The sequence below is a fragment of the Enoplosus armatus genome, chromosome 19 (assembly GCF_043641665.1).
Source record: "Enoplosus armatus isolate fEnoArm2 chromosome 19, fEnoArm2.hap1, whole genome shotgun sequence".
NCBI classification, from domain to species: Eukaryota; Metazoa; Chordata; class Actinopteri; order Centrarchiformes; family Enoplosidae; genus Enoplosus; species Enoplosus armatus.
Genome location: NC_092198.1, coordinates 13,616,273 through 13,644,242, shown reverse-complemented (window position 1 = coordinate 13,644,242; position 27,970 = coordinate 13,616,273). Strand labels below are relative to the sequence as shown.

General features: G+C 44.3%; 1 protein-coding gene across 1 annotated transcript; it reads right to left on the bottom strand.

Annotated features, from left to right (window-relative positions):
- Positions 1 to 252: 252 nt before the first annotated feature.
- LOC139302627 (tyrosine-protein phosphatase non-receptor type 14-like) lies at positions 253 to 24,071 on the bottom strand. The gene is made up of 20 exons (XM_070926330.1): positions 23,891 to 24,071; positions 20,929 to 21,104; positions 13,497 to 13,594; positions 12,307 to 12,374; positions 11,725 to 11,795; positions 11,516 to 11,603; positions 11,304 to 11,392; positions 11,047 to 11,134; positions 10,770 to 10,852; positions 10,519 to 10,579; positions 9,784 to 9,862; positions 8,387 to 8,856; positions 7,710 to 8,255; positions 6,969 to 7,601; positions 5,154 to 5,294; positions 3,782 to 4,000; positions 1,997 to 2,125; positions 1,505 to 1,739; positions 1,007 to 1,170; positions 253 to 503 (listed from the first exon to the last, which is right to left on the bottom strand). Exons 1-20 carry the CDS (start codon positions 24,062 to 24,064, stop codon positions 375 to 377), a joined length of 3,741 nt encoding a protein of 1,246 aa, XP_070782431.1. The 5' UTR covers positions 24,065 to 24,071; the 3' UTR covers positions 253 to 374.
- Positions 24,072 to 27,970: the final 3,899 nt, after the last annotated feature.

Sequence of the window (27,970 nt, the reverse complement as noted above, 5' to 3'; positions counted from 1 at the left end):
AGAACACACATTCACACCTGCAGGCAAAACAAGCTGCTTATTCACCTGACCTGCATGGAGAAAACGCACAAACATGCATCCTCCACACAGAAGGACCAGGTCCAAGAAAAACACCCCGGGGGAAAAGAACAACATCTGAATACACCAATTAGGAGATTGTTCGTCAGTTTCTATACAGGCCTACACGAATTCTTTCCTCCCTTGAGGTGAGTTTGTATGAAAATCTGCCACACAGAAAGCTCTGTATCTGCTTCCAACCAGCTATCAGTTACACTGCATCTGTTGTACAGTCCTTGTGCTAATTTTAAGTACCATTGCCGTTATCTGGTGCCATTCTGCCTCCTCGTGTAGGGTCAAAGGTCAGCATCCCGGGCTCAGATGAGGCGGGAGTTCTTGAGGAACTGGATGAGGACCTGGTAGACAAACTTGTACTGGGAAATGGTCTGCACCATCAGCATCCTCTGCTGCCTCAGCCCTGACAACATGGCGGGAACCTCCATTGGCTGAAGGAACAGGGAGAAGAGACGAGAGAAAGTCGTTGAAAAACGAGGAATAAAAAGAGAAAAGGAGTAAAGTGAGAGACCATCCTTTAGTGGTGTACTGTAAAATGTACCTGTTATTGTATGGTGGCTAGAAAAAGACACTCAACACAGTCAGAGTATATTAAAAGTCCATTAACCCGCCTCCTCTCCTGTCACATGTCACAATTGCATTTTCTCACAACAGAGGATTCACAGAGTGAAAATAATAACATACCTGGACTTACCTGGTCTGCATACTTTGGTGAGAAAGTGTATATAATCTTTTGCAAATGTGGAGTATATTTTGAAAAACTCAATTTACAAAATAAAAGACCTGCGTGTAGGTTTTGTCATCCAAAAAATTAAGCTTTGTATCAATTAATGTGATACTTGTGATACATACATCAAATAAAAACTGTGATCCTAAAAATGACAAAAATGTACAGCCCAATCAGAAGCTTGAATTTGCAACCTTGTCCACCCACCTCATTGTGCTCCAGGCAGCTGATCATGAGCTCAGTGAGGATGACCACCCCGGTGCGACCCACCCCGGCACTGCAGTGCACCACCACAGGTGGATTGAGGCTCTTTGATGTGTCCAGCATGGAGTTGGTGTGTCTCCTTACAGACTGGATCTCCTCTAGGTAGGCTGCAGGACAGAAGACGGAGACAAAGGTAAGATGTGGGTATTGAGTCTGCCAGGCTGAAGAGATCATTTGTTGAATGTGGTTAAGATAAGAATATCAATACCTTTCTCATATCTGTCCGATAAATATGAATCTAGAGCCAGGAGACAGTTAGCTAACCTGCTAGTTTCTTATTTACTATACAGACATGAGAGTGGTATTGATGATCATCGATGTCAAACTATTCCTTTAATTAGTCATTAAATAATGAAGATACAGTGATTGTTTCACCACTTCCTGTTGTGTCTTGAAATTCACAGAAACTGATGATGATAATGGTGACACAATCCCACTCACCGAGGAATCCCTGGACATATTCGGGACAGCCCTGCTCAGGCCAGTCTGTGTACTGCAGGTGCCAGACCGTCCTCTCCTGGCCAGACAGCAGGTGTTTGACCTTTAACCCTGTGGTGGCGTAACAGCCCGAGTCGGTGCGGAATTTCGTGGTCACCTTGAACTTGCCGTGAGTGGCCGAGTTGTGTTTGGAGCCCAGTTTGGGCCAGTAGCGGTGGCTCTTGGACCTGCCACCCTCCTGGATGGAGGAGAGGGTGAAGATTGGAGGAAGAGGATGGATTGGTGATTGGAGGGAAGGAAAAAGAGAGAAGAAGAGGATTAGGGAAAAAAGATGTACACCATGAGCTCTGACACTTTTACATAATCACAAAGACACAGTAACGCACTCTCACTGTTGCCCTATTTCTCCCACACAGACAGACCCCAGCTGCCGGCCGCTGAAAAATATCCACATCTGCGTGTGCCATGTGTGTGCATATGTCTGTGTGTGTGTACCTCCTCGGCAGTAACCATGGCGATGACGTTGACCCCCTGCTCCCAGACCATCTGCCAGAAGTCTGCACAGGTGTTGGCTAGCGGGCCCTGGGTGGCGATGTAGTGCCACTCCTCCCCTCTGATCATCACCTGGGAAAACACACACACACAGACACACACACATAAAGAATCAATTAGTGCACATGGAGATTACAGTGACTGCAGTGCAAACAAGAATTAGACTTCACATGGGTAAACAAACATATTTGCTTGCTAACAACCACATTTAAATGAAATAAAGACTCACATGTAAGCCAGACATGAATGAATTTATACTTTGAAATACATGATGTTATGTTAACAACTAATTTACACACATTGACAATAATCTCATCCACCCCTGGAGGGCAGTATAAACACCATTTTCATCCACAGTTTTTTCCCTCATTTATAAAACTATCAACCCCTCTTCTTTAGCTTTCTTCTGCTTTCCCTCATTAATAATCATAAGGCATCACACAGCACTGAAAAACTCCCCGTCTTCAACACACTCTAGCCACACAGTCTTCAGAGTGCCATTACATAATGAGCATGTCCCAACTAATTCCTCAGGCCACCTCGTGACTGTAAACACTGTATTAAGAGATGGCTGGGGAATAAACAAGGTCTTTTGTTCTGTGGCAGCTACCTTAAATGATGGGGGGGAAGTAAGAGGGTTATACCGTGATAGGCAGCGATTCAGTGCTGCTTTGGTGAAATGCAAACTCATGCATACACACAAGCTTGTGCGCGCACGCTGTTTGCAACTAAGAATGAATAGAGGGCTAGTGAGAGCAGCTCAGGTTGACTTAAGAGGGTTTGGAGTTTGGACCACATTCTTTGGGAATTCCATGAGCTCTGTGAGCTTAAAAGGCCCAAACAGCCTTCAACAGCTGCCTTTCATCCTTTCCTCCGAGCCATTCGCTGCTCGGGAACGACCACAACAAAGACTAGCAGAGAGCTGATTTAGCTGAGTTTATGCTCTCTGTCTCTTAATTTGTGTTGTATGATGTGGGTGTTGAAAAGCAGGTTGAGACTGTAACTGTCATGTCTAGAGCCATACACATAAACTTGAATCTCATAAAACACTGTAAAATTTTCTATTACTTAATTTGACTGTTTTACCGGTCAATATTATTCTTTTCAACTGTATTAGTTCACACTGGAATGATTTCAAATCCAGGCTAATGATGTTGTATGATGTTATCTACCTTTGGATTTGCGTTTTGCTGAGTGCAAATGCTGAAACCCCCTCCCAAAAAAGTTGGAGTATCGATAAAAGGTAGAAAAGTTGGTGCATCGATAATAGCAAAATGCAACAAAGCGCAATGGAAACATCATGAAGCATGTGACTTAAACGTCACTCCGGCCTCCACTCGCTGAAGAGACGAAAAATTACAGCAGATCTGTGTGAAGCAATCAGGTGGCTGTAACGTTCCTCATGACACATAAATGCCATATTTCCATCATGTTTTCTACATTGTTTTTCCAAATATATAATGGATATTGTCAATGTCCAATGAAAACCATGTATCTCCAGTTTCCTTTATGGATTCAGCAGCTTAACCTAAATAAATGATTTAAAAACCGATGGGATTTTTGGAAAAATGAACATGGTTTTCATGGGACGATGTAACAACTTTTCATGAGTAAATACACTGAAATCATCTCATCAATTACATAAAAGTCTTAATTACAGAAAGGTGGGTGCTATAATGATCCCTTTTTACACTTTTTGACAGTTTACCCTCGACCCCTCGAGCGCACCTTGACATGCGAGGCATTGATGTAGCCCGTGTTGTTCTCCTTGTTTGGTACAAGCTCAACCCGATTCTCTTCGTACGGAACAACGTCACGGAAACGGTTGCGCTCTGTGTTTTCCGGCAGAGTTGTTGTGGTGAGAACACAGTCAGCCCTCTTCTTGGGAACCTGCTCATACTCAGTGAAGACCCGCTCCTCTTCCAGCTTCAACTCCAAGGTCTTACACTGGAGAGAAAAAGAAAGAGAGAGGAGGGGGTGTTAGTCATTGAATTCCAAGAAACACATCATTCAGAGGTTTCTCTTTCAGTCCCCAAGGGGCCTTTATTCGTTTACATTCCACCAGACCCAAGAGACTATTCAGACCAGGAGAATCCAGGAATCTCATTATAATATACGTCCACATTTCAAAACTCTCGTCATCACTCACAGTTGAATACTGACTTCAATATCAAAGAACTCAAAGTATGCATAATGCATCAGCACAGCTGTAAAAGAGCAGAATATGCAGTGGTGGTGTTCATCCTGGTGGGGGTCCGTGTTTATTAGGCCAGTCATGTTTGAGAGGGCAGCATCTCTCTCTCTCTTTCTATCACTCTTTCTGTGTGGCTTGCTCGTTCGTTCTCTCTCGGGTCACATTCTTAACATACCAACGGGCCTAGAGGCGATAAGCACCACCATGCCACGCGTTCCACAGCCCACTTAGGGCTTGCCCCCGTTAGCTTAGCAACAGTCGGGACAAAGGCTGAATTTCACACCTCCACACTCAAAAGAGAGCCAACAGACAGTATTTGGGAAATGGAATGCATTAAATAGTGTGATTATCAGAGACTGTGAGTCTTTACAGCGACAATCTGCAGCCGATATTAATCCTCCAATCATAAAAAGAAAATTTGTTTAAGTAAAATTTGGGCTTGGAGGTTTTTGGAATTTTCTAATTGAATGAAAAAACTCTTAATAAAGAATAGCAGCAGGTTTATAATTTTGGTGCGAGTATACTTTCACTACTAAATTGTTTGTTTCTGTAAATTTTGAGCAATTGTGAAAAAAACAGGACCTTGTTTTAAATCTATTGTACCACAAATTACAAGCATTTACATGAATAAACCTATAATTCTCACATTATAACGTGTCTAAGAAAATTTGGACAGTGTAAGATCTAATGTAGTAGCAACAACAAAACTGAAATTATTTCAACCATAATGCCATCAGTTCTTAAAGTTGTATGTATAAATCAAAAGCACACACTGTCTCACAAAAAACAAGCAAAAGAGGACATTTGATTTGATCTTCCAAAAATACTTCCTGATACACAGTTAAAGCTTTTTTAAAACTCAAGAAACTCCTCATACATTTTATGAAGTAGGAGGGAACATCTTACCCGTTCGTCGGTCGCAGCCTTGGCACCTTCTTCTGCAGGACTCTCGGGAACAGGCATTCGGGCCACATAGAGGCCGTTGAGGGCGGCCATCATCAGCGGCCTCTTCATGGAGTCCACGGACATCTTCTGCCTTTCCAGCGTCTTCAAGAGAGAGGAAAATCCCGGTGTCATGGTTATGGGTACCGGCAGCATAGCAAAGACTGACTGACCTGCGCTGGCCTCAAAACAGTGAGCGCGCACATGTGCGGGTGTCGAAGTGGGTGGGGCTGATTTGACGTGCATGTGTATGTGCGTGTCCTGTTTGTAGGGCAAACCTGGCCGTACCAATCCCCTTGTGTTCTGTCCAAAGGTGTCAACTAACGAGCCCCGTCTACAAAGCCTATTAACAGGAGACTTGCAGCTTCTTATCCATCTCACTTCGCCTTCAATTTATTTTGATGCTTTCATCCTTTTGTCCTTCCTCGAAATATTTTTCAATCTTTCAGTCCTTTGTTTATTCCCACCTACCTCTTTGGCCTTCTTTCCTCCCTCTGTCACCCTGTCTTTTTTCCTCTCTACCACACTAGCCAAACTCTGACCCACATTGCACGGTCCCTCCTTCCTCCAAGGATTACCGCTCCTAATCTCTGAAGCTATCAAACCTCCAGGACAGCTCCACCCTTCACCTCTCCACCTCCTTCTTTCCCTGTGGGACAGTCAAAACAACAGCTTGGGGGTCACAAGGAGTACCCTTGTACAAGATAAACCAGCTGGTATAAATGAGGGATAACAGCTTTGGAGTTTTGGATGGAAGTAACGCTAAAATATTATAAACTATAAACAGCCAGCCACACCAGGTCGTGCTTGAACAGAGAGGTTTATCGCAACTAAGTGAGGCGATTATACGATTGAACTTATACCTGGACTCTGGTGTTGTGTCAAATGTCTGTGCCTTAACAAGAGAGCCAACCTACACAAGAACACCCAACCCAAAGAATAATCTGAGGGATTTATAAGGGTTTTAGCTGCCTGGGGGGACTCAGAGCCTAGTGCTACCCTCTCAGGTGCTGAAGCCTGGATTACTGCTAATCAGCAGCTATGAAACTAGCTAGCAAACAACAGACTGAAATATTTAACTGGACCAGTATGGTGGGTTTTTTTGTCCGGTGCAGGATGATGTGCTGCCTTGAAATTTCAGTTGAATTACTTTGTCATGTCATGATTTGACCTGATCTTGTTTAAAGCCTGTCTACATACCATTTCCCTATACATCACAAATATACACTATGACATGATCAAGCTTGTTATTGATACTATGTTTATGTTGATCTATACAATGAATGCTTATACACTGTAATGTTTCATAAAATAGTAGGGCTGCTACTAACAGATAGTTGGATCTGGATTTTTATCAATTAACCTTTTATTATTAACTTTGATTATTTTACTTGCTTCATTACTTTAATTCAAATACGATCAATCGTTTATAAAAGCGAACAGTGAAAAAAGAACACCAGATTTCCCTGAGCCCAAGCTGACATCTTCAAATTCAGTCCTTCAGATTCAAATTCAGATATTCTATATAGAGATTACAGGAGTATACAATCTAACATCATATAATTCATATAATACAGAAAAAGCAGCAAATCTTCACATCTGAAAAGCACCAATGTTTGTAATTTTGGGTGATAAATCCTTTTCTGCAGATTGACTAATCAACTTATCATTTCAGCACTAATGAATAGCATCTATTATTAAAAATATGTTGCCACTACCATAAAATAAACCATGAATTAAGGGGTGTCAAGGCATTGAATTACTGAATGATCGTCTTACCCTCTGAGCGATTTCCCTCTCCACGATGCTGTCTTCTAAGGAGAACATCTCTGACACCGGCCTCTCTTTGACTGGCTCCTTCCTCACCCTTTCCTTCACACTGGTCAGGTCCGGTTCTGAAATGGATGGACCTAAAACCGCTCCATTCACCCCACCCTGGTCCCCCCGGGTCAGTGTCCCACCACCGCCTGCAGCACCACCACCACCTCCAGGCCCGCTACCACCTGGGCTCTGCCCAGTTTTGAGAGCTCTGCCTTGGGCTAGGTTTGGGTCCATTGGTCCCTGGTTGCTCTGTGGTCCTTGACTATGGTTGTGGTGCTGAGCGTGGTTGTGATTATGGGTGTGGGTGCGGATTTGAGCATTGCTAGGAGGTCTTGGAGGACCAGGGTACTCTGGAGGGGGTTTGTTGGGCAGCTTGGCCAGAGCAGCCTGGAGCTGAGCACTGATGCTGATGTCCTCATTGAGACTTGGGATTTGAACATCCAGCTCAGGCCTCTCCTCCTCCTCTTCCTCCTCTTCTTCACTCTCACTACTGTGTATTAGCATGGTGGCATTGGAGAGAGTCTTTTGATGCTGGTAGGCCACTGGCCCAGGTGGCACTACAGAAGCCTCAGCTGCTTTCTGGGAAGGCATCTGCATTGGCAACTCCTGTGGCTGCTGAGGTGGAGGCTGTGGCTGGGGTTGTGGCTGAGGAGTTTGGGCCTGGGGCTGGGGAATGGACTGAGGCTGAGGGGGCATCACATGTTCTCTAAGAGTATTCCTCCGATGAAGGGGAGCATTCATGCCCTTCATCACCAGGCACTCCATCCCTCCGCCTCCACCTCCTCTCATGCTGCTGATCACCTCCATGCTGTGTCTCTTGCCCAGGGTGGAGCGATGCTTAGCAGCTGCAGTTAACGGTTCACTAACCTCCTGCAGGGACTGGTGCACCACGGCCGAGCTGTCCGGCTGGAAGGTCTTGACCGACAGCTGCACCATGCGGGTAACCAGCTCTGGACTGCTGCCGCCGATGCAGCGGTGACGATGGCTGGCCAGGTCTGGGGTGCTGGTGGCCGGGCGGAAGGAGCTGGAAGGGTAAGGTGGGGGAGGGCGCGACATGTGGTTTCTCAGCATGTTAGCTGTAGCTGCATAGCTTCCTGCATTAGTCCCCTGCTGTTTGGTATTCGCCAGCTCAGGTGTGCTGACAGTGTGAGAGATGGAGCTTCCTACACCTCCAACCCCGCCACTGCCGCCACCTCCATTAACGCAGGGTGAATGACAGGGGCCCTGGCTGCTGGCTGGTCCTCCCTGATGAGGGACATGGGACACTGGCTTACTGTAGCTGATCTGCAAGGTGAACATTCACAGAAAAACAGTGTGAGAGGTAGAAAAGAGCAAGAAATAAAACATAAAATCAGAGACAGAGCATCCACCTCTACCTGTGGTGTGTAGGGTCCCGGGCTGGGCCCCTGGCCATGATAAGGGCCCCTCTCCCTCATCTCTGGCTGACTATACACCAGAGCCTCAGGCTGGCGATAAGCACACGCATTACTGATGTTCAAACTGCGCAGTGATTGGCTGTGGAGGTCATGATGAGCGGGGAGCATACGCCGCTTCTGCCGCATGACAGCATCGTACTCTGGCGTGGGCCGGTAGGACGGAGCAATGATGGCGCTGTGGCGGTGACTGGGGATGTAGTCAGGGCGCATGAGCTCACTGCCGGGGATGCTGAGGTTGGAGGACATGGGCGAGGGCGGGACGAAAGTCTGGGAATGATTGAGGGAGCTCAGGCTGGGGCTGCTGTACATGCTTCCATTGGGCACAGTACCGTTTCGGAAGGGAAAGTCCACCTGGCAGCGGTCCAGACTGGTCTCTGACTTGTAGTAGGGGTCGTCATGGAAGATACTGTCTAAAGATCAAAAGACGGAGGAAGAAAGAATGAAAAAAGAAGTTGTGAGGGAAGTTGATTTTTCACAGATTTTTTTTTTTTTGTAGGTTGTATTTTTAGACATCTCAGTGTCACAGTTGGTGGAGTTGTATGCTTCAGTTTTCCATAAAATAAAGGAACTACAAGAAAAGACAGAACATGATGAGTGTTCAAGCTGACAAAACAAACAGAAAACCAAAAGAAAAGTACATAAATAAAATTAAATCAGGAGAAGAATTATGTGATGTGGATGAACCAATGCTGTACTCAAGGTGTTTCTGATGTGTCAAAAATTGTTTTGATTTGTTGTCTGCACTGCAGTACCAAACACCTTGGAAAAAACCGACTTAGAACAGGACAGATGTGGAATATTTTCTTCCCACCAAAATGAAGGAGACAGTGGTATGCATGTTATTCCTCTTTACTCAACAAACAGAGCATTCTCTCGTGTGAAACTATCTCAAGCCCACAAGCAGGCAGACATACATAATCTCCATCCACACAAGCGGAGTGTAATGCCTGAGGTCACACTACACAGTGATCTCACGCCCACGCATAGTAGCACACCCAGAATGTTTTTCCACTCGCTTTGTTTTACTGTCGAGCCGACATGAGTGAAGCTCTTCAGATTATAAGGCAGAGTGAGTGTGTGAACAAGTCAATGAAAGAGCAAAGCACAAATGAGGTCACTGTTCTGCACCCCGAACGTTGGGATCTAATTGGCTGGGAGATTGTTAAAATACAAATAGGCTGAGTCACACGCCTGATGGGAAAGACACAATTAACTCCATTCAAACACTTCAGTTATTATCAGGGAGGCTGAAATCTTAAATTACACTGTGGTCAAAGCAGTGAGCTGGAGGAAACCTACTCTTAATGTGTATGTGTGTGTGTGTGTTTTACACGTACCTTGAGAGCTCTGTGTGTCCTGATAATGATCTCCATACTGGGAATGCATTGACTGGAAGTTACAGGACTGGGGACGCGGCTGAATGAAGAGACACATTCAATGCAACACAGTTAAGAAGATGCAATTAATTGTTTTACGCCATTAAGTTAAGCCTCCAAATAAATCTTAAAATATCATATTACAATCTTCACTAATTAATAATGATTCTCAATATGTACTTCACTTTCTTTCTGTCTTAACACATCTACACGACAGGTGACTGTGACTGACACAGGCCAACTCTAGGGCCAAAGAGCTGTCAACCGCCAATGCCTGCGGTTCTCTACACAGACATCTGAGCACTGAAGTGGACTGACTGAACAGCTATTGTGCCACATTTAGCCTAGCCATTGTCTGGCCAGCAGGGAGGGAGACGCACAAATCACTGCCTTCATTGTCGCACCGGAAATCAGACCAAGCAACACCCTTGCAAACTTTCCAACAACACCCACCACACCACCAACGCACGTTAAAACCGAGGCTCCATGGCACAATTAAGAGCTGCCCTGAGTGGGAGAGCAAGGTCAAATCTCTAACCACGGCCGTTTCTGTCTTCCCTACCAAATTCCCCCTCTGTCTCCTGGCTTCTGGTCTCATTTATAAAAGGCCAGAGGCAATAATCAACAGGACAAACCACTGAGAAATAACCAGTGATACTGAACCATATCAAAGCAAGCAAATGCTTCTGACGGTACCAGAGATAGGCGGTGGGTCCAGGTGGGTCTCCTCCTGATCGGTGCAGGTGAGTGAGTGGGCCTAAAGACAAAACATACGCATTAGTTGACAACCCAGGAGATGATTCACAAACTAAAAGTACGGTGAACTCTTTTACATAACCTTCAAAAGGTTGGTGAACCCTATTTTAAAAATTAAGTCACAGATATTACTGGATATATAAATGTTCTAGTGGCCTTCAGCTGGCCTCTCTGGTGGCCTTGAGACTCACTCTGCACAGATTTTGTTCTGTTTGTAGAATTTGTGTCTGGCCGTGAAAAGACGAGCAATGTACTTGGCCATTTCCATATCCTCCTGCAGAGAAAAACATTGATATTTCAAAATAACACAGCAGTTGTATTTATAGCAAATCAAGACAGATTTTGTCCCTGTATTTGTCTGTGTGCAGGGATATCTGGGAATGTGTTTGTGCACTAGACTTCCCACTAGAAACCTTGTATAAAAGCGTGTGTGTATGTGCTGAGACCACCTGCAGACACAACACTCACCATGTGAAAAATGATGGTGTCGTCTCTGCTTGTTATCTCCACTGTGATGGCTGCCTTGTTGTGTGCTATGGTGCCAATGTCCTTCCACCTGTCACACACACGGAAACACACAAAAGGATTGAATTTTCCCACACAAAAAAAATCATCATAATATTTTCTTGAATATCCATTAATTTGTATTAGCCCCACTATCTCATAATTACAGATAGGGGTCAAAATTCATACACGCTACAAAAATTAGCCGGGGGGAGACTTACTTGTGGAGCATGATGGATCTGCCATTTCTGTGTTTGACAAACACCCCAATGAAGGATACACCAATGAAAATATCGTTGGTGTAGTTGTCCTGTGGAAGAAGAGTGAATATCAAATAAATTAGCTACTCTGCAGACGGTGTGTGTGTGTGTGTGTGTGTGTGTGTGTGTGTGTGTGTGTGAGAGGCTGGGGGTGTTATATCTAATTAATCTACCTTAGCAGGAAAACTCTCCTGGCCAAAGCCGTCCAGTTTCTCCACATCCTTGATGTACAGCAGCTCTGCTTCAGCGGGCTGCATTCGACTGGAAAGTACAGACAGATACAGTACCAGGTACTAGGTATCTCATTGTCTCTGAATCTTTTTCTCGCTCTCTTTCACATGTGCACACATGTACAAACAGTATAAAGCGAAGCTGACAGTACCAGTGACTCTTGTGCTCCTCAGCGACCTTCTGGGTCCACTCCTCCAGCACCTCGTCTCCATTAGGCCAGTTCTGAGAGAAAAAAAAGAAGTGAACAAAACATTAGGCAGCACATAAGAAAAAGATGGAGGAGGGGAATAGGAAAAGAAAGGAAAGAGAAGCAACAGGTGATGGAGGATTAATGATAGACAGCAAGGTGAAGAAAAAATTGTGTTGAGTCTCAATGAGAAAAAGAACCCTAATCCTTTAAAACACTACATCACTTACTCTCTTTCTCCAACACCCTGTCCAACTGTTTTGCAGCTAAACTATAGTTAGCAATGAACATCACGTACCTGGCAGTGTAACAGAGTAAAATAGCGTTTCATTAATGTAATACATTTAGTATCCACTAGAGCTTTATCTCAGTCCACACTGTCACTCGAGTCTTTCTTATTCTTTCTCTGTTATCTGCCTGTCAATCAGGTAAGGGGAGGGAGGAGGTGCACAGGTGACACAAGAATGTGTGGCTTCAGGCAACACAAAGAGACACACACACAGACACACACGCATATATTTGAACAGTGAAGGTTTGAGGACTCACCACTGGGAAGAGCACGTACTCCCTGAGGAAGTCCTGAGACATGAACTGAGTGAAGTCTCCAAAGTCAGCTAGAAAATAAAAACACACATACATTTATAATCTTTTAGATAAAAACCAATGTGAACCCATTTTCATGTGTATGAGTGTAACATTTGCAAATCACATTACCTATACTGTAGTGTTTGTTGGTGGTGTGAAAGTTGTGTGCCAGTGATGCTAACACAAGAAGATAACATGTCAGGATAATTCACTCCAATTGACACCAAGTTCAAAACTCCTATTTTCTTTTTCTCCATAAAATTTCATAAGAAACACAACACGTTTGCCTTGTGCTAAGTAACATATTTTGATATCAAGACTGCTGTTGACTGTTAAATTGCTAAGTAGCTGGCTTTAAACTTTGCTAGACTTTTTTTCAATATAGCTAAAGCCGAGAGCTGTTTGAGTGTTTATATGTATAACATTTCAGGAGAAGAAATTTACACAGTTGCCACATTAGTGGGGCAACAATTACAGTATATTCCTACTTTGGCTGATGGTCTTTGATTCAAAGTAACCAGAGGCTACTTGTTAGCTTAATTAGCTAACAATTTGCTTAAGTAGCTAACTAATTAGTTATTGTTCCACTCTCGTTCCTTGTAACTACACAATCATTTGTTCCCCACCTGCACAACATCTCCATAACATGCTCAGGCCTCCTGATAGGGCCTGTGAGTGCATCCTAAGTACTGATCTGCTGTCTGTCGTCTGTCGGACAAAAGGAAGTGTAGCACAGGATCCTCGTCTCCCGACAGATAAGGGTCTTCCTGGTGCTACTAAGGGTAACCTTGGAACTAACGATAAGCTAACCGTCTGTTTACATTCCCCCTGAGACACAGACAGCACCCAGGCACAAGACCGAAAAGATGGGGGGAGGTTGTGTGTGTGTGTGTGTGTGTGTGTGTGTGTGTGTGTGTGTGTGTGTGTGTTTTAAGACTGATACCATAGGAACTCAAGTGGACTGGGCTCTTCCAGTGGTATGCAGCCATATTAGGTAGTGAAGTCAAGATGACCTGAGAAAGTGTGAGTTTGTGCTCACTCTGTCTCTCTTGTGCTGCCTGTCTCCCTCTGGTAGATTATTCACATGGGATGTTTATTCGTGCACACTGTGTGTGTGTGTGTGTGTGTGTGTGTGTGTGTGTGTGTCTTACCTTGTACTGCTAGGCCAGCTAGTTTGATCCCCTGCTCTACTGTGCAATGGAGACGTCCATCCAACACTTCCTTCTTCACCTGCAAGTAATACTGATACCTATAAAGGAAGACGGAACGGAGGAAAAAAGAAAGAAAGAATGAAAGTGAGAGAAAGAGAAAAAAGGAAGGAAGCGTTGAAGATGAGATGCTGTTGAGGTTAAGAGTCTATGTAAGTGTGACACATGTGTTGGACATGTTTTACTTTGACAAGACATTATTGTGTTTAGCCACTCTAGCAGCTAGCAGGCTCTAGGGATGGCAATGTCGGTCTGTCCACCACTTTGGTCCAGACTGAAATATCTCAACAATTATTGGATGGATTGTGCTGATATTTTGTACAGACACTCATGGTCCCCTCAGGATGAGTGGTGAGCGCCTGACTTTTCATCTAGCTCCATGGCTGCAGACTCTTAGTCTTGTTCAGAATGCAAACTGCAGCCTTTCTACCAGCTTAACTGTACAAAAAAATCTGACTAAGTGGGTGGTAGCATAGACACTCTTATTAGATTTCAGAAACTCACCAGAATTTGGTTGGTGGTTAATGTTATTTTTCCAACTAGCCACACTGTCTCTGAACACCACTTATATAAAAATCGAGTTGGAAAACATGATGGGTCTCATTTCAACACATTTATCCAAGGAAAGTAAGAAGAGCCGTGCTCATGGCGTTGCACATTAGCAACTGAAGGATTGCAAACATCCACTGAGACACCACAGAGAGAGACATAGTCTTCTGCTTCTGGTTTGTGCAACAGAAAGAGTTCGTCAAGACAGTGTTGGCAACAGCATTAGCCGGTCAAAACAATGCCAGAGAAGCCTGTTGCAGAATCCAAGTGAGGAATTAGTGAATCACCTCTATTTTAAATACCAGTGACTCATTTCTGACTTGAGAGGAATGCCAAATGTACACCAGTAAGGGCTACACAATATGAATTTATAGGTCTGTAAATGTTCAGCATGTTACATGGAGCTGACGAGTTTAATCTTGGGAAGGACCAACACAAGCTGGACAAAAGGGGAGACTTATAATTGCTGTGTGAATGTGAGGCAAACTGGGGAATGTGGTTTTGGGCAGTGGTGGTTCTGCCAAGTGTAAGCTGATATGATGACACTGTTCAGATTGTTGAGCCCACTTTCAGCCTTCACATAACATGCTGAAAGTCCCAAAACCAAAGTGGCTGAAACACACTGAGCTCCTTAAGTTTCTGAGCTCCTTTTGTCCACTTTTAGCTGTGGTCCAACTGGATGTTTGTCTTTTGCAGAATGGAGTGGCCACACAGGAGGAAAGAGGGAACTGTCAGGGTGACCAGGCTCAGCTGCATAAAAACTCGCACACCGTTTCCTGTTTGTTGCCATGGTGACCGCAGGCCGAGTCTTTCCAATGTGGTTCTGTGAGACACCTTGTCTGATGTGCACACTCACACACGGTCGGAAAGAGCTCCGAGTGGAAGAGTACATCAGACAGTCCATGCCAGAGTACACAAACGTCTATGTGGAAACCACTGAGCTATACACGCTTAGTCACTCACTCAGTCTTCCTCTCTCTCACATCATTTTCATTTGATCCCTCAATTCCTACTTTTTCTTTACTCCTCGTTCATTCATTAGCTCCCTCTGTACTATTAATTTACCCTCATAGTTTCAAAGTTTCATGCTCTCCTTTACGTCCTCACATCTTTCATGTTCATATTCTTCTTCACATTCTCCGTCCCTCTCCCCCACTTCTTCTTGTTCTTTTCTTTTTTGAGCTGCACTCAGCATACTCCCGGGCCTATAATCTGACCCCGCCCTCCTCCCTCACCCTGTCATTACACCCGTTGGCTAAGCTGCCATTCCGTTCCCGTGGCAACCCTCTAATTAGCCAACCCCAACCGCCGCGGCTGCAGCAGGAGGGGGGGATGAGCTTGACGCGGTCTGGAGGGGGAGGAGCCTCGCGGGACACAAAACCCTTCAAATGATTGTGGACTTTGTTTTTACAAACCCTCCATGTTTTCCCAGCGCTCTCCGTATGGGGTCTGGGGAAACGTTGAGGTTGACAGTGGTTGGTTCTCATTCTGAGGTTCAATGGTAACAACGTCATGGTGTTTATACATATGCGAGGCCAGCGGTGGAGAGGCGGACAATAAACTGTTGAAATAACCATGAACAAGTGAAAGCGTGACAGTGACAAAACAGCCACAAAACGCTTTAGGCTTTTGACCCTTAAATTAAACCATTGTCTACTTGTGAACGCTTTACACAAGTTGGATATGTCTTCAGGTTGTGACCAGTTCAACCAAAGGGGGATTATTCTTCCTCCATTTGTTTTACTTGAATATTTTTCAAAAACCAAAAAAAAGTCTGAAAAAATAAACCCAATGAACACATTTCTCTGTATGGTAGCACAACTAGGACCGGGAAATATGACCTGAAATCTATATAGAAATAAATTATCAGACAAGATAAAATACTGAAGTATCATAGTTCCTAACAAACTCTAACTTGTTTCACGAGTGTAACTACAAGATCTTGATTGACAGTCTGAAAGGTTACATCGAGTCTTGGAGAGCACTCCCTTTATCATAAATAGGGCGTGTTAATGCAGTTAAAATAGTTAACTTGCTCAGATTTTTCATTAATGCTTAAATATCTTGAAAATGTATATTAACTATAGCATTTCTTGATTCTGTTATTTTGCCATTTATCTTGTCTCCATTACTCTGGATGATCTACAGAACACAATAGCTTTCATGGGACTATTTCTTCAGCAGGAAGTAGGTCCGCTGAAAATTGTTCACAGTAAGGCCTGTGGATTATCCAAAAGTAATGGGAATGCTGTTTTTGGAGAGTAATTTTTCAGAGCTGTGAGTACCACAAATGAAACTCCATTTATCTTTATTGTTTTGGGATGGGAGCAGAGAAAAAACCCGGGCTAATAAAACCAAAACTATCTGCATGGCTAGATACCACTAGAGGTAAGTGAGAGAACACATGTTCATGTAATTTAGGTGAATCCATGCTTTGAATTGAGAGCCTTTAAAAGAGTAAATATAATAATAGAAAGAATAATAAATACAAATATACACTTTGTAAAACATTACGTAAAAAACATTCTGAATATGTGGTTCACATCTTACAGTGTAACCATGTTCTGGCATGTTCACGTAGACTATTACTCATAAGCATACATGTCCACAAAGACGTCGTTATGGCGGCACACACACCTGGCACGTATGTCAGAATGACATCACTACGCTGTAATAACAGGTGAATATACATACATAGAGATGAGGTAGAGCTTTCCTTCCTAAGAGCTACTTGTAACTTCCACCATGGCAGAGCGCTCTGCTGGCACTCCAGGCAGCCACACAGGCACAAAGAGCCCTTTATATGCCCACGCATGTTCAAGCCCCGCTCAAGACATGCTGCCAGATGTCCAAGTGGCCTGGACAACAAGCCTGCGAGCACATGTGCATGCATGCATGAATGTGTGTGTCTATGTGTGTACATATGCCTCAACCCCTCCACCTCTGCAGTGGTATGACCCTGACCACCCCCTCAACCCTGGATGGGTGCAGACTGCTTGTGTGGGAGACAGGAGGATTTCACTTTGAAATGTGTTGAATCAGCAAGGGGCACAACAGAGTACAGCTGTGTCAGTGTGTGTGCGTGTGTGTGTGATAACTAGCTGAACAAAGCTAGGATTTCAAGGCTGTTGGTGCTGTTAGCCTTGGGGGCTGCTGAGGCCAGCTGGCCCCGCTCCGGTCAACAGCTCTCTGTTTAGGTTCCTCACTTTCTCTCTCTGGGCCACTTTCCCCTCCTTCATATCAGCGAGACAGGAGTAACAGAAGGCTTCAACCACACACACACTATACCCTCACCTTCTGCAAGATGTGTGAGTGTAGTAAATTCAAAGATTTTCAGAAAGAAAACAGAAGAGGTGGTGCAGGATATCTAGTTACAAGTGAGTAATATACAGGGGGTAGTATGAGATTAGTAAGAGAAGCAGTTCAGGGGTCAAACACAGTGCAACCGACTGAGGATGATACACCCACACACTAAAAGCAGTCATTCTGTCTCTACACAAATAAAACAAAGCAGCCCCCCACACCAAAACACCCCAAACTATTTGGTTATGACCAGAAATGTGAGTAAGGCATCACTTTGATTTATGTGTTTACATGGGCTAAAAATGCACCAAGTCCAGTGTTCCAGTTCAAACCCACTCTTTTGCTACCGTGGTTTATCCTTGTGGCCATCTTGGTGTGAATATTGCTACAAAAACCATAATGTGAGTCAAAGTTGTTTTTGCATTGTGTTTGCATTTTAGGGAAGATTAGAGAAACAATTTTTACAATTTTACATCATCTGACTTTATATATGGAGAACACATAGTGTATCTTACAGCAATAACTTCAATTATCAGCATCACTGCATTAACATAACCGAGAGCGGTGTTTACATGGGCTCCAACTTTCTTGCATTACTGCCTTAATTGCTTAATAATTGGATTATTGGTGTGAATATGTAGCCAGTATGCGCACACACACACACACACACACACACACAAACATACTTTAGCCCCCTTCTCTGGGTAATTTTCACAGCTGCATGGAGGGAGGAAGAGAGAGAAGGAGAAACAGATGAATGGATGGACGGGAAGAGAGCGCGATCTAGTATCAGGTTACACACTAGTCAAACATTGAACATCAAAGACCTGACCACATTAGAAAACTCACATTACTTTCTCAGTAAATCTCATTTACTCAGAGGAGACAGTCGACACTCTGTATTACTGGTTTAGTAACAATGTTAGTTACGATGAATTTGTTTATAAAAGAGTGTAATCTGTTATTCTTTTCTTACAATCTAATTCCTGTTCAAATGAACAGAAAATGCATTTTAAACCAATGGCCTACATCTCAGCTGGGAACAAATCGAACTACATATATTTTAAAGGTCACACAGTAGGACGTAGAAGTTATATTTTAAAAGTAACTTTCCTCCAAAAGGGTTTTGTGACATAGTAAATCAAAGCACCAATGACCCAGAAACCAAATCCACTCACTCTTACTCTGTTTTTACACACAAGCACAAACATACTTTTCTATGTGGACACATAAATATGTATAAGTTCCAGCAAAAACACATGTGGGCAGCGAGCTAAAACCACATAAATAACAAGGTACAAGTCTTGCTGCCAAACTTTTGCTTTCTCTGTCCGCACTTGTCTTTCTCTTTGCCTCCGCCATTCTTTCTCCAAATCCTGCCCTCCCTCTCCTTCACCAGACCAGGTGTGTAGAAATAACAAAGATCTGCTTCTCTGGATCTGACCCAAAACCAAGTCAATAAATTATCTACGACAGTTGTAACTGTCACAGTTCCCACAGTGATTGATGGAGTCCTCAAAGGAAAGTAAAGACAGTATAAGAGCAAAACATGCTTTTAAAGATTTGATAAACCCTTGATTAGACCTGGGTTGTGGGGGGGAAAAAAGCGTTTTGAACTCCATCAAAAAAGTTGTGAAGATTGTTTTCAACTTGATGTGAAGAAAAAAGGGAAGGGGCTTTTAGAAAAGCTTGCCTCAGGGAGCGTGTACGTTCTTACAATGTGGTGTATTGTGACTAACTCTTCTGACAGGGCTGCAGCTGGCTTCTGAGAGAGGATTCTTGGGGGAGTGTGAGAGGTGTGTGAGGTGAGAGAGTGTGAGTGTGTGTGCGTATGTGTGTGTGTTTTGTAAACCAGACATCCCCCCCCCCACCCCTTTACCCCCAGCACTTCTGCTGGGAGGAATGTGTGGTCCGCCTCCTACGCTGGACGGCTGTGCCAACATTCCTGACTAACAGAAAAGGAGAAAGACGGAGAGAAAAGAGGCGGACGAAGGGACCAAGAGAAAGAGATTAAAAATGTGGGACTAGAGTGATGTGGAGATCTGCTCTTGATAAAAAGGAGTAGGGGTGACACTATGTACGGGGATTGTAAGAGAAAGAGAGGGGGCTTGAGAAAAAGAGGCGGCCATTGTTCCCTAAATTGCCCCTAAGGCCCCATCATAACCCCCATACACACACACACACACACACACACACACACACACACACACACACACACACACACACACACACACACACACTATAAAAGCCCGCAAGGGTTTCCTGGAATACCATCCCTTTACCAGAGCACATCCTGGCTTCTGTATAACGAACCTGCAGACACACACACTCCAGTGTCTCTCTATCACACACACGGGTGTGTATCAGGCCGCTCGCTGATACACGATGATTTCATTATTTTCAATGTCTAATCCTGCCTCTCAAAAATACTGAGAGAATTCAACAGCCTAAATTGTTCACACACGCTCTCTTTCTCACACACACACACCTTAAAACTAACTCTAGCATCAAAACGTCAAGCTGTGACCTGCAATCGACCTTTCCCACATCCAGCGAAGCAGAAGCCGCAAATTCACCAGCTCAGTGCGAGGCAGACCTGCAGAGTGTGTGTCTGTGTGTGAGAAGGAATCTGAGATGGCAGACTGTCCGCTACACACTGACCCCTGGATGCCCTTTTCACAGCTAGCTAACGTGCTCATTCACACTCTTTCTCTCACACACACACACACTGTGGTATTAAAATGGCTGCTGTTGATGATGCAAATATGCCTGATAATCAGACTGAAATGACATCAACCTCAAAGATGTCAATCGCATCCACGCTGGCAAGCTAAATAGGGACATGACGGCCGCATTCTTGATCTTGCACGCTTATCTCTGATTGGTCGTCTGTTTCTCCAAGCAGCAGAAACAGCCATCAGTGGGCACGTTCGCTGAACAAATCAGAGATGTGGGCAGCAGGTCAGACGTACACACATACATTTTTAGTTGTGTTTTAACCCGTCTATACCTCTTTTGCTCAATAATAATATGCACATGATATTTGACTGTGTTTATGTTGCCAAAGGAACATTTCCACTTCTAAGGACACTAAAGGCCAATTCTGTTCTATTTATACTAAAAACACAGGAAATATGGAAAAATAAGAAACGAAAGGGAAATTAACAAACCTTTCCACTATGATGTCATGGAACATGTACACTCTTCCACATTTATCTTTATGTACATTAAAGAAAATAATAAGCACAAAGCCACCACGTTTGGAGACTCACTGGCCTCTTTGTAGACAGACTCATTTTCTGATGTTAACAGTTTATAAAAGTTAATAGATGACACATGATGTACAGTAAGTCACAAGGTTTTGCTGACAGATTATACAAAAGAAAAGTAGTACAATTAGTAAAAAGCTCTGGTAGAAAAGGTTGTTGCTATTTTAAGTAAATAAAAAGTAACAGCGTGAAGCACGGGCATGTGAGTGTCTGACAGTTGGACATAGTGTAAGTGGTGTTTGGAGACTCTTTACCTGGTGGCTTCCTGCTCCAGCCGGGAAACGCTGGGCACGTAGAACATGACTCCGAAGAAGAGCAGTGGCTCATTGCCAAACTTGTCCAGCTGCTTCTTGAGGGGTTTCTCCAGCTCCACCCAGCGATGGGCCGGGGCCTGGGTCTTTCCTTGGAACCACAGCCCGAAGTAATGGGTCTGGAGCCGGGGGGAGAGATGGAGGGAGGGTCAGTGTGGCGCACAAGGTCGAGGAATGGAAATGAAGGAAAAGGAAACAGCACAAGAAGGACAGGAAGGAAGAGAGTGGAGGTGGGATGAAGGAGGAAGCAATGAAAAGATGAGTTGTGTAAGCTAGATGGAGAGAGATAAAGAGGCGGAAGAAATGACTTGGAGAGACCGGAGGGAGACTCCGGTAGGAAATGGTGGTACATAGCCAAGACAAAGTATTGGGATGGGAAATGGGACTTTGTAGGGATGGAGAGAAATGGGTTGAGGAGGGAAATGGGAAATTAGTTGAGAAATGCATTGGGGACAATTGAGCAGAGCAGAGACGAGATTAATAAGCAGCTGAAATACAATAAGCACATATTTCTACTTCAAATCTGATCAAACCTTTGACGTCAGCAGCGTAACTCTATTAAACATAAATATTAGACCAGACCCGTTGCCAGTAAAATTACCCTGGGAGAACAGAAACTATTACCCCATCTCACTAAATCAAAATGAAAACTAAACCTCTTGCCCACTGTTTTATCTAGAGATTCATGTCTTATTTGAAAAAGAAACACAATTCAGCTGTATAAACAGCAAAAACCACATCCAGAAATAACCACACAGGCCTTTTCCAGTGATATGATCAACCCATTTAAAATTTGTGAACTTCTCAGCAACAGTTCATCTAAAACATGCAGTACTGATTACAACACTGGCCCAAACAAGAGTGAGTGGTTAAGCAGTGGAGCCTGGAGGTGCTGTAACCAGTTCAGACTGCAAGAATCAGCAATTACCTCAACTTTGACTGAGAATACTGATTTGCTTTGAAATGATTTCTTGACAGTTGATGTTGTTTGATGCAGGCTAGAAATCCTATAGAAGGCTGTTTATATGGATCTGGGGCAGGTTTGAACATGAGATCCTGTCACCTTCCACTAATTAAAACAAACACCATACTTGCCACCCATGCATGCGCATGCGTGAGCCCTGTAAGACTCGCAAGTTTATCTGCAATTTGTGAGAGACAGTCATTTGCGAAACATGACACTGCTACCAATCTGTGTGTAAGCAGTGCTCACAAATGGCTTTTGTGAAGCGGGCCTTCAGAGTTTGTCTCCTAAATAGAGATCTAACCAAGTTTGTCAATTTTTTTATTTTTTCATAGTTTTTGCCCCCATACTACTAATGGCTAACCATGTAATTTAGAAAAACACAATGACGTTTCATTGGCCTTGTGTGTGTGTCACTGGAATCACGAAGAGGTAAGCACACCTGTTTCGTCCACGTGGTTTGACTGTACTGTAATGAAAGTCGTAAAGCTGCAAGCTGCAGCTGCAAGGGCACGCACGCACATACACACACACACACACACACACATGCAAACAGACACACTCAAGGCCTCAGGTGCCGCAATAAAGATGAAAACAGCAAATTTAGATGGACACACACATACACACTTTGTCCTGAGATAGCGTGCACGCATGGGGGCAGACAGCCGCTGAAGCTGAGGCGTCACACCACCTTATTTATAACATCGCTGACACCTGGCAAATACCACAACACTATGTGAGTACGCACCACCCCTCTCTCTCACTTTGTCAGCAGCTCCAGCGGGCGCAGACACACAGTTGAACACACGTAGTCATCAAACTCAATCAGTCGTCAACCAAACAGACACATTCTTTCTGCGATCTGTGAACAAACCGCCCTGTCACACTCAAAAACAACTCCACATTGCAAATAATACACCCCATGCAAAGCCACGTACGTCTAGTTTGTAATGAGGACAGCAACGGACAGATGGTCAGAGGGAAGAGGAGAGAAAAAAGAAAACATGGAATTGGATGTGTTCTGCTCCCTAGTATAAGTCCACCTGTGTGAGCACAGAGCAAAGTGGTGGTTAAACCTTGATGGAGGAAATGTAGAGGGAAACAGTGGACAGAAAACACACAGAGAAAGCATGGACAGGAGGGGAGACGTGGGACAGGGGGGGATGAGCAGTATCTCTTTCTTCTGCAGAGAAAAGAGGACGGAGGCAGCCACGCTTCGTTAGAGACAGACAAGGACTCTGCAGGAGAGAGACAGCAGAGGGCAGGCAGACACTCACAGGGTGTGGGGAGAGACGCGTGGCGATCACACACACACACACACACACACACACACACACACACACACAATCTGACATTCATAAATGTGTGAAAGCGTGAGAGTCAATGTTTTACTTTTACTTTACTTTTTCTGTGTATGCTTGATATGGGTGATTACCAAAGGGTGGGTGATATGACAATACATACTGTGAGACAATATGAATTTGTATATTGTCAGAGGTTTTTCCATAAAGTTTACACCGCGAAACCTCTCCCCTTAATATATCTGGATTGATATATTGATATTATTGTTTGTCAGGTTTTTTTTAATCCATTATCAGTTCCTGTGTACTATATCATATTATGTGTTGAAGCTGACAGTGACTGATATTTTATATCAACATTCAACACATTTGTATGCCCTCAAAATGACAAGAATTCAATGTGTCCCTGTGTGTGAATGTGAATTTGTTTCCTGGTACGGTGAAACAGCACAACAACACTAAAACTCTTCATTAAAACCTTCATACATGCACCTGCAAGATTGGCAGTTCCTTATCGTCTCTTCATGTGTTTACTTCTAGATTGAGGACAAACTTCCAAAAAATGTCCTAAAAGCCAAATAGGAGCTGACATATGGAACGAGCATGTACCAGGGTCACATAATAAAAGACTTCCCCTCACCTCCCGTAGCTCCAGCCTCTGGGCCACCGCCTCCAGACATTCCTGTCCCGTACTCTCCACTGACAGAGTGCATTCAATCACATTGCTGTCCAGCAGGCGGATCCGTGTCACAAAGTAGTTCTTGCTCAGGACGTTGTAGCGCCGCGTGCGCCGCAGCTTCAGCCGGAAGGGCATGGCTGGCTGGAGGTCACGGCTGAGTCAAAGGTCAAAAGTCACTTGGGAGCAAGCAAGCGGAGAGAGGGGTGGGCGGGCTCTATGACCTGGCCGCTGCCCTCCTCACTCTCGCACGACGCCAGCCACACCACCGGGTGGAAAGATGCACCCTGGCAAGGCGCTGGCCCATTCCCAAAGATGTCCGGAGAGGAGGAGGACGATGAGGAGGAGGAAGTGCTGTAGGGAGAGATGAAAAAGAGGAGAATTAGTCAATAACAAGCAACTCCACAGATAGTTTTGTGGATTCTCTTCAAATATTTCCTCTCCCATTTGAGCCCACAAGAAAGCAAAAACTACATAGTGCTCTAATCAGTTAACATTCTTCCTATCAAACCCTCCCACACCCCACATTTCCCCGAATTACCACCCTGCCTACCTCCCGTAAACAAGCAGTCACAAAAAACAGACGACGCTAACAGAATCACCAGCGATAACAGCAGCAGCGGTGCTGGTGCTATAATGTTAGCAGAGGCGGGAATCGCACGGTAGCAGACGGCTTTATCCTATAGTTTTGGCAGCTGCGCTCTCTCCATCCCCATGAGGCCCAGCGTCGGGCAAAGCTGGGAGACAGAGGCAGAGATGTAAGGCTATGGATGAATGGACATCAAACAGCCGAGTGCAGACATCCATCTGAACCCGGCAGCTGGCTTTTGAGGAACTAATGGAGCTTCTAAGTCTCATATCTGCCTGTGTGGGAGGCCTTTCCTTTCCTTTTTATCTCCCCTCTCCCTCTCTCCGCCCGACAGCAGCACAGTGCCAGACATTGTAGCGTACAGTGTAGCAGTGTGTAAGATCACACACATGCAGTGGTGGCACATATGCTTCCACAGATGCACTTTTTGTCAGCTACTGCCACAAAACAGAAAACGTGAATTCAAGTGGTCAATAAGAAAGTCATAAAACTGTTCATTACTGCAACATAAGTGTAACATTATGAAGAGGCCGAGCCAACTCACTCACACACACACACACACACACACACACACACACACACACACACACACACACACACTGTGGTTTTAAGGTTGAGACAGGTCTTTGGGGATCACTTTGAACACATCTCTGGGTTAGTCATCAGTTCTTAGCTTTCATGTCTGTGATGAGGAAAGAGCTTTGAAGTGTGGCACGACACACACAAACACAAGTATATTCACTATATATAGTCACACCTGTTGTATATCGTATATAATGTGTACAACACTCAGAGGCACACCTATACAACCTTTCACCCAGGTTAAAATCCAGCTTCAACTTGGGTGATTTAGCCACAAAGGGATGACTTTTACAGAATAATGCTGGTGTTGTTGTCAACAGGAATTAATTCAAATAGCTAAAAGCAGTGTCATTTTAAGGGTGGTGGCCACTTTGTAGCCTTGTTAGACAGGAACAAGACCACAAAACCTAAAAAAAAAAAGGCTCCACACCTCCTAGGCAGGGAAAGAACAACCTCTCCTCCATACAAAAACACTGACAAAACTGGCAATCCATTACAAAAACTTCAGGAAAGTGCATGAAAATGGAGAGACACAACAGGAAAATGCATTAAAATTAAAAGAATGGATGCGAGTAGAAAGAAAAAACACAGAAACAGAAGAATGAAAAGACCAAAATACGGCACGACAATGTTCCAGTGGAGAGAGAGTGGAGAGGAGAAAAGGGGGGAGGAGTAGAGAGGGAGAAGGAGGAGGAGTAAAGATGGAGTGGATGTGTTGCTTCTTGTCCTGGGCTCTGGCAATGTGCTGTTGATAGTCAGCTTGGACCCGGGCCCAGATTCCTCTGTACCCTGACTGGAAAAACAGAGCACACCTGACACAAGTATGCACCACAAGGAAGGAAAAGTGTGTGTCTGTGTGTGCATGTGTGTGTGTGTGAGTGACAAGGCAGAGTGAGCGGGAGAGAAGGACACTGGGAGGGAGTCTTGAATGAAAGCGAGGGCAAGAAGCTACAAACTGCTGACTTACAGCCGTGTTGTTTGGTACGAATTGACTCATGCTTGTCTTTTGTAACAGCCGTGCCCCTTTGGGAGCCGTAACACATTCCTTACTCCTGAATCCATCCGAGACAGCTCACTGTAATGTGGCATCATCTTATTCATGTGTTTTTTTTATTGGCCGTTCATGCCAACACACACACACACGGCACGAGAAAGCCGCAGCAAGAGAATAATTGGGCTACAATGTGTGAGTAAATGAGCTTTTGCTTTGGGATATGTGGCCACCGTGACCCCAGTCGTCACCTGACCTAAACCGCAGCCCCTCTGACCCTCCCCTCTGGCTCGGGCTTAAGGGAAGTGACATCACAGGTTAACGGTAAAACCTCCCCCAAAATGTCAAGAAATGTCCTCAAGCACACAGGCCCCGCGAGATCAGAACAAGTATGCAGACACAGATAAACACACCGAAGACACAAATAAAGACACATACTTTCACTGCGTAGTGTACAAACATAGACATGCATGAACAAGGAACACCACAAACACACAGGATCAAACACACACACACCAGGTTCTCCAGAGGTTAGCCAAAGGACCAGACAGCAGTTAGCGCAACACTAAACTAGTAATCAGTGGCATGGTTGGGAGTGTGTGGTTGAGTAAATCCAGACAGACAGACAGACAATAGTTTGGGACCGAACCCACTCCTCGACACACAAAAAGCTGCTTCAACTGCAGCTACAGCGCTGCAGCGACATTCTCTCCCGACCGTCGTGTTTATTTCCAGCGTGCAAAAACAGCGTATATGTTTATGAATTTGCACGTTGTAATTTTGTGGCATGGAGAAAAACGAGAGGGAAAACTGAGGGAAGAGGGTTGTTTTTCTTTTTCAGGGTAGCAAAGCTTTGGCTAAATATATATGAAACCATTCCCATCTTTTGTTGTGTTTTTGTCTTTATCCCCTTAGACCGGTGTGGTGAGGGGCAAAAAGGTGGAAATATTTTTCTGTGTGTGCTTAAACCACGTTACCACAAGTACACCATTACTTTGGCACTGTTTGCAGATACATCGTGATCATGTGAAATTAGAAATGCATGGGCTTCCATATGCAGTTAGACACGTGAACAGATTCATTTTTATCAAATAGTTTTTGTGCTTGTGCGTTACAAAATGTCAACGTGACAAATATAAACAAAGACGGCTGTAATTTGTGACTCAGAAAAGTAAATCATCACAGAAACTGAGTAGTTTCTATTCTGACCATCCACTAAGCCCCTCCCACAAACATTGACTATCCAATCATAGCTTAGCAGACAAACTGTGGGTTTATCTGCTCTAACGTAAGCTGCAATTATTAGCATGTCCAGCTAACTAGCTTACACCCAACAGTCGTAACCCATCGAGCGCATTATTAACTAACTGCGTTCACAAAATGCTACTAACTCAGTTTAGGCTAATGTTAGCAGCACTGTCCTGCTCTCTCGTTACAATTGCAAAACACTGGACCACCAGCTGGTGAGGATGCTAACTTTTTGCCTGGCTTTAGCTTTAGCCTTTTAGCAATAGATCAGTTGTCATTTCAGACGGCAAAATCGTCGGTTACCGGCTAGAAATGGGAAGCCTGCTTTTGTCTACCTCTGTCTGAAATAAAGGACCCATTGTTTGTCGAAAGTTACTAAGTATTTTGAGCAATAACTCTTCCCCCTTTATCATTAACTGCGTAATGTGCCGTGCGAGAGCGGAAAGCTTGACAGGTGTAGCAACAGCAACTAATGAGGGCAGGATTTAGTCAGCTGATGCTATGTGTTAACAGCTGACAAAAGATGATATAAAATCTGTTAAAAAAACAATGTTGACACAGGTTTCCCCCTCAGGGTGTGATGTTGTTACCTCCCTACCTACTCAGGTGTGGATTCAGCACGCACAGGGGCCAC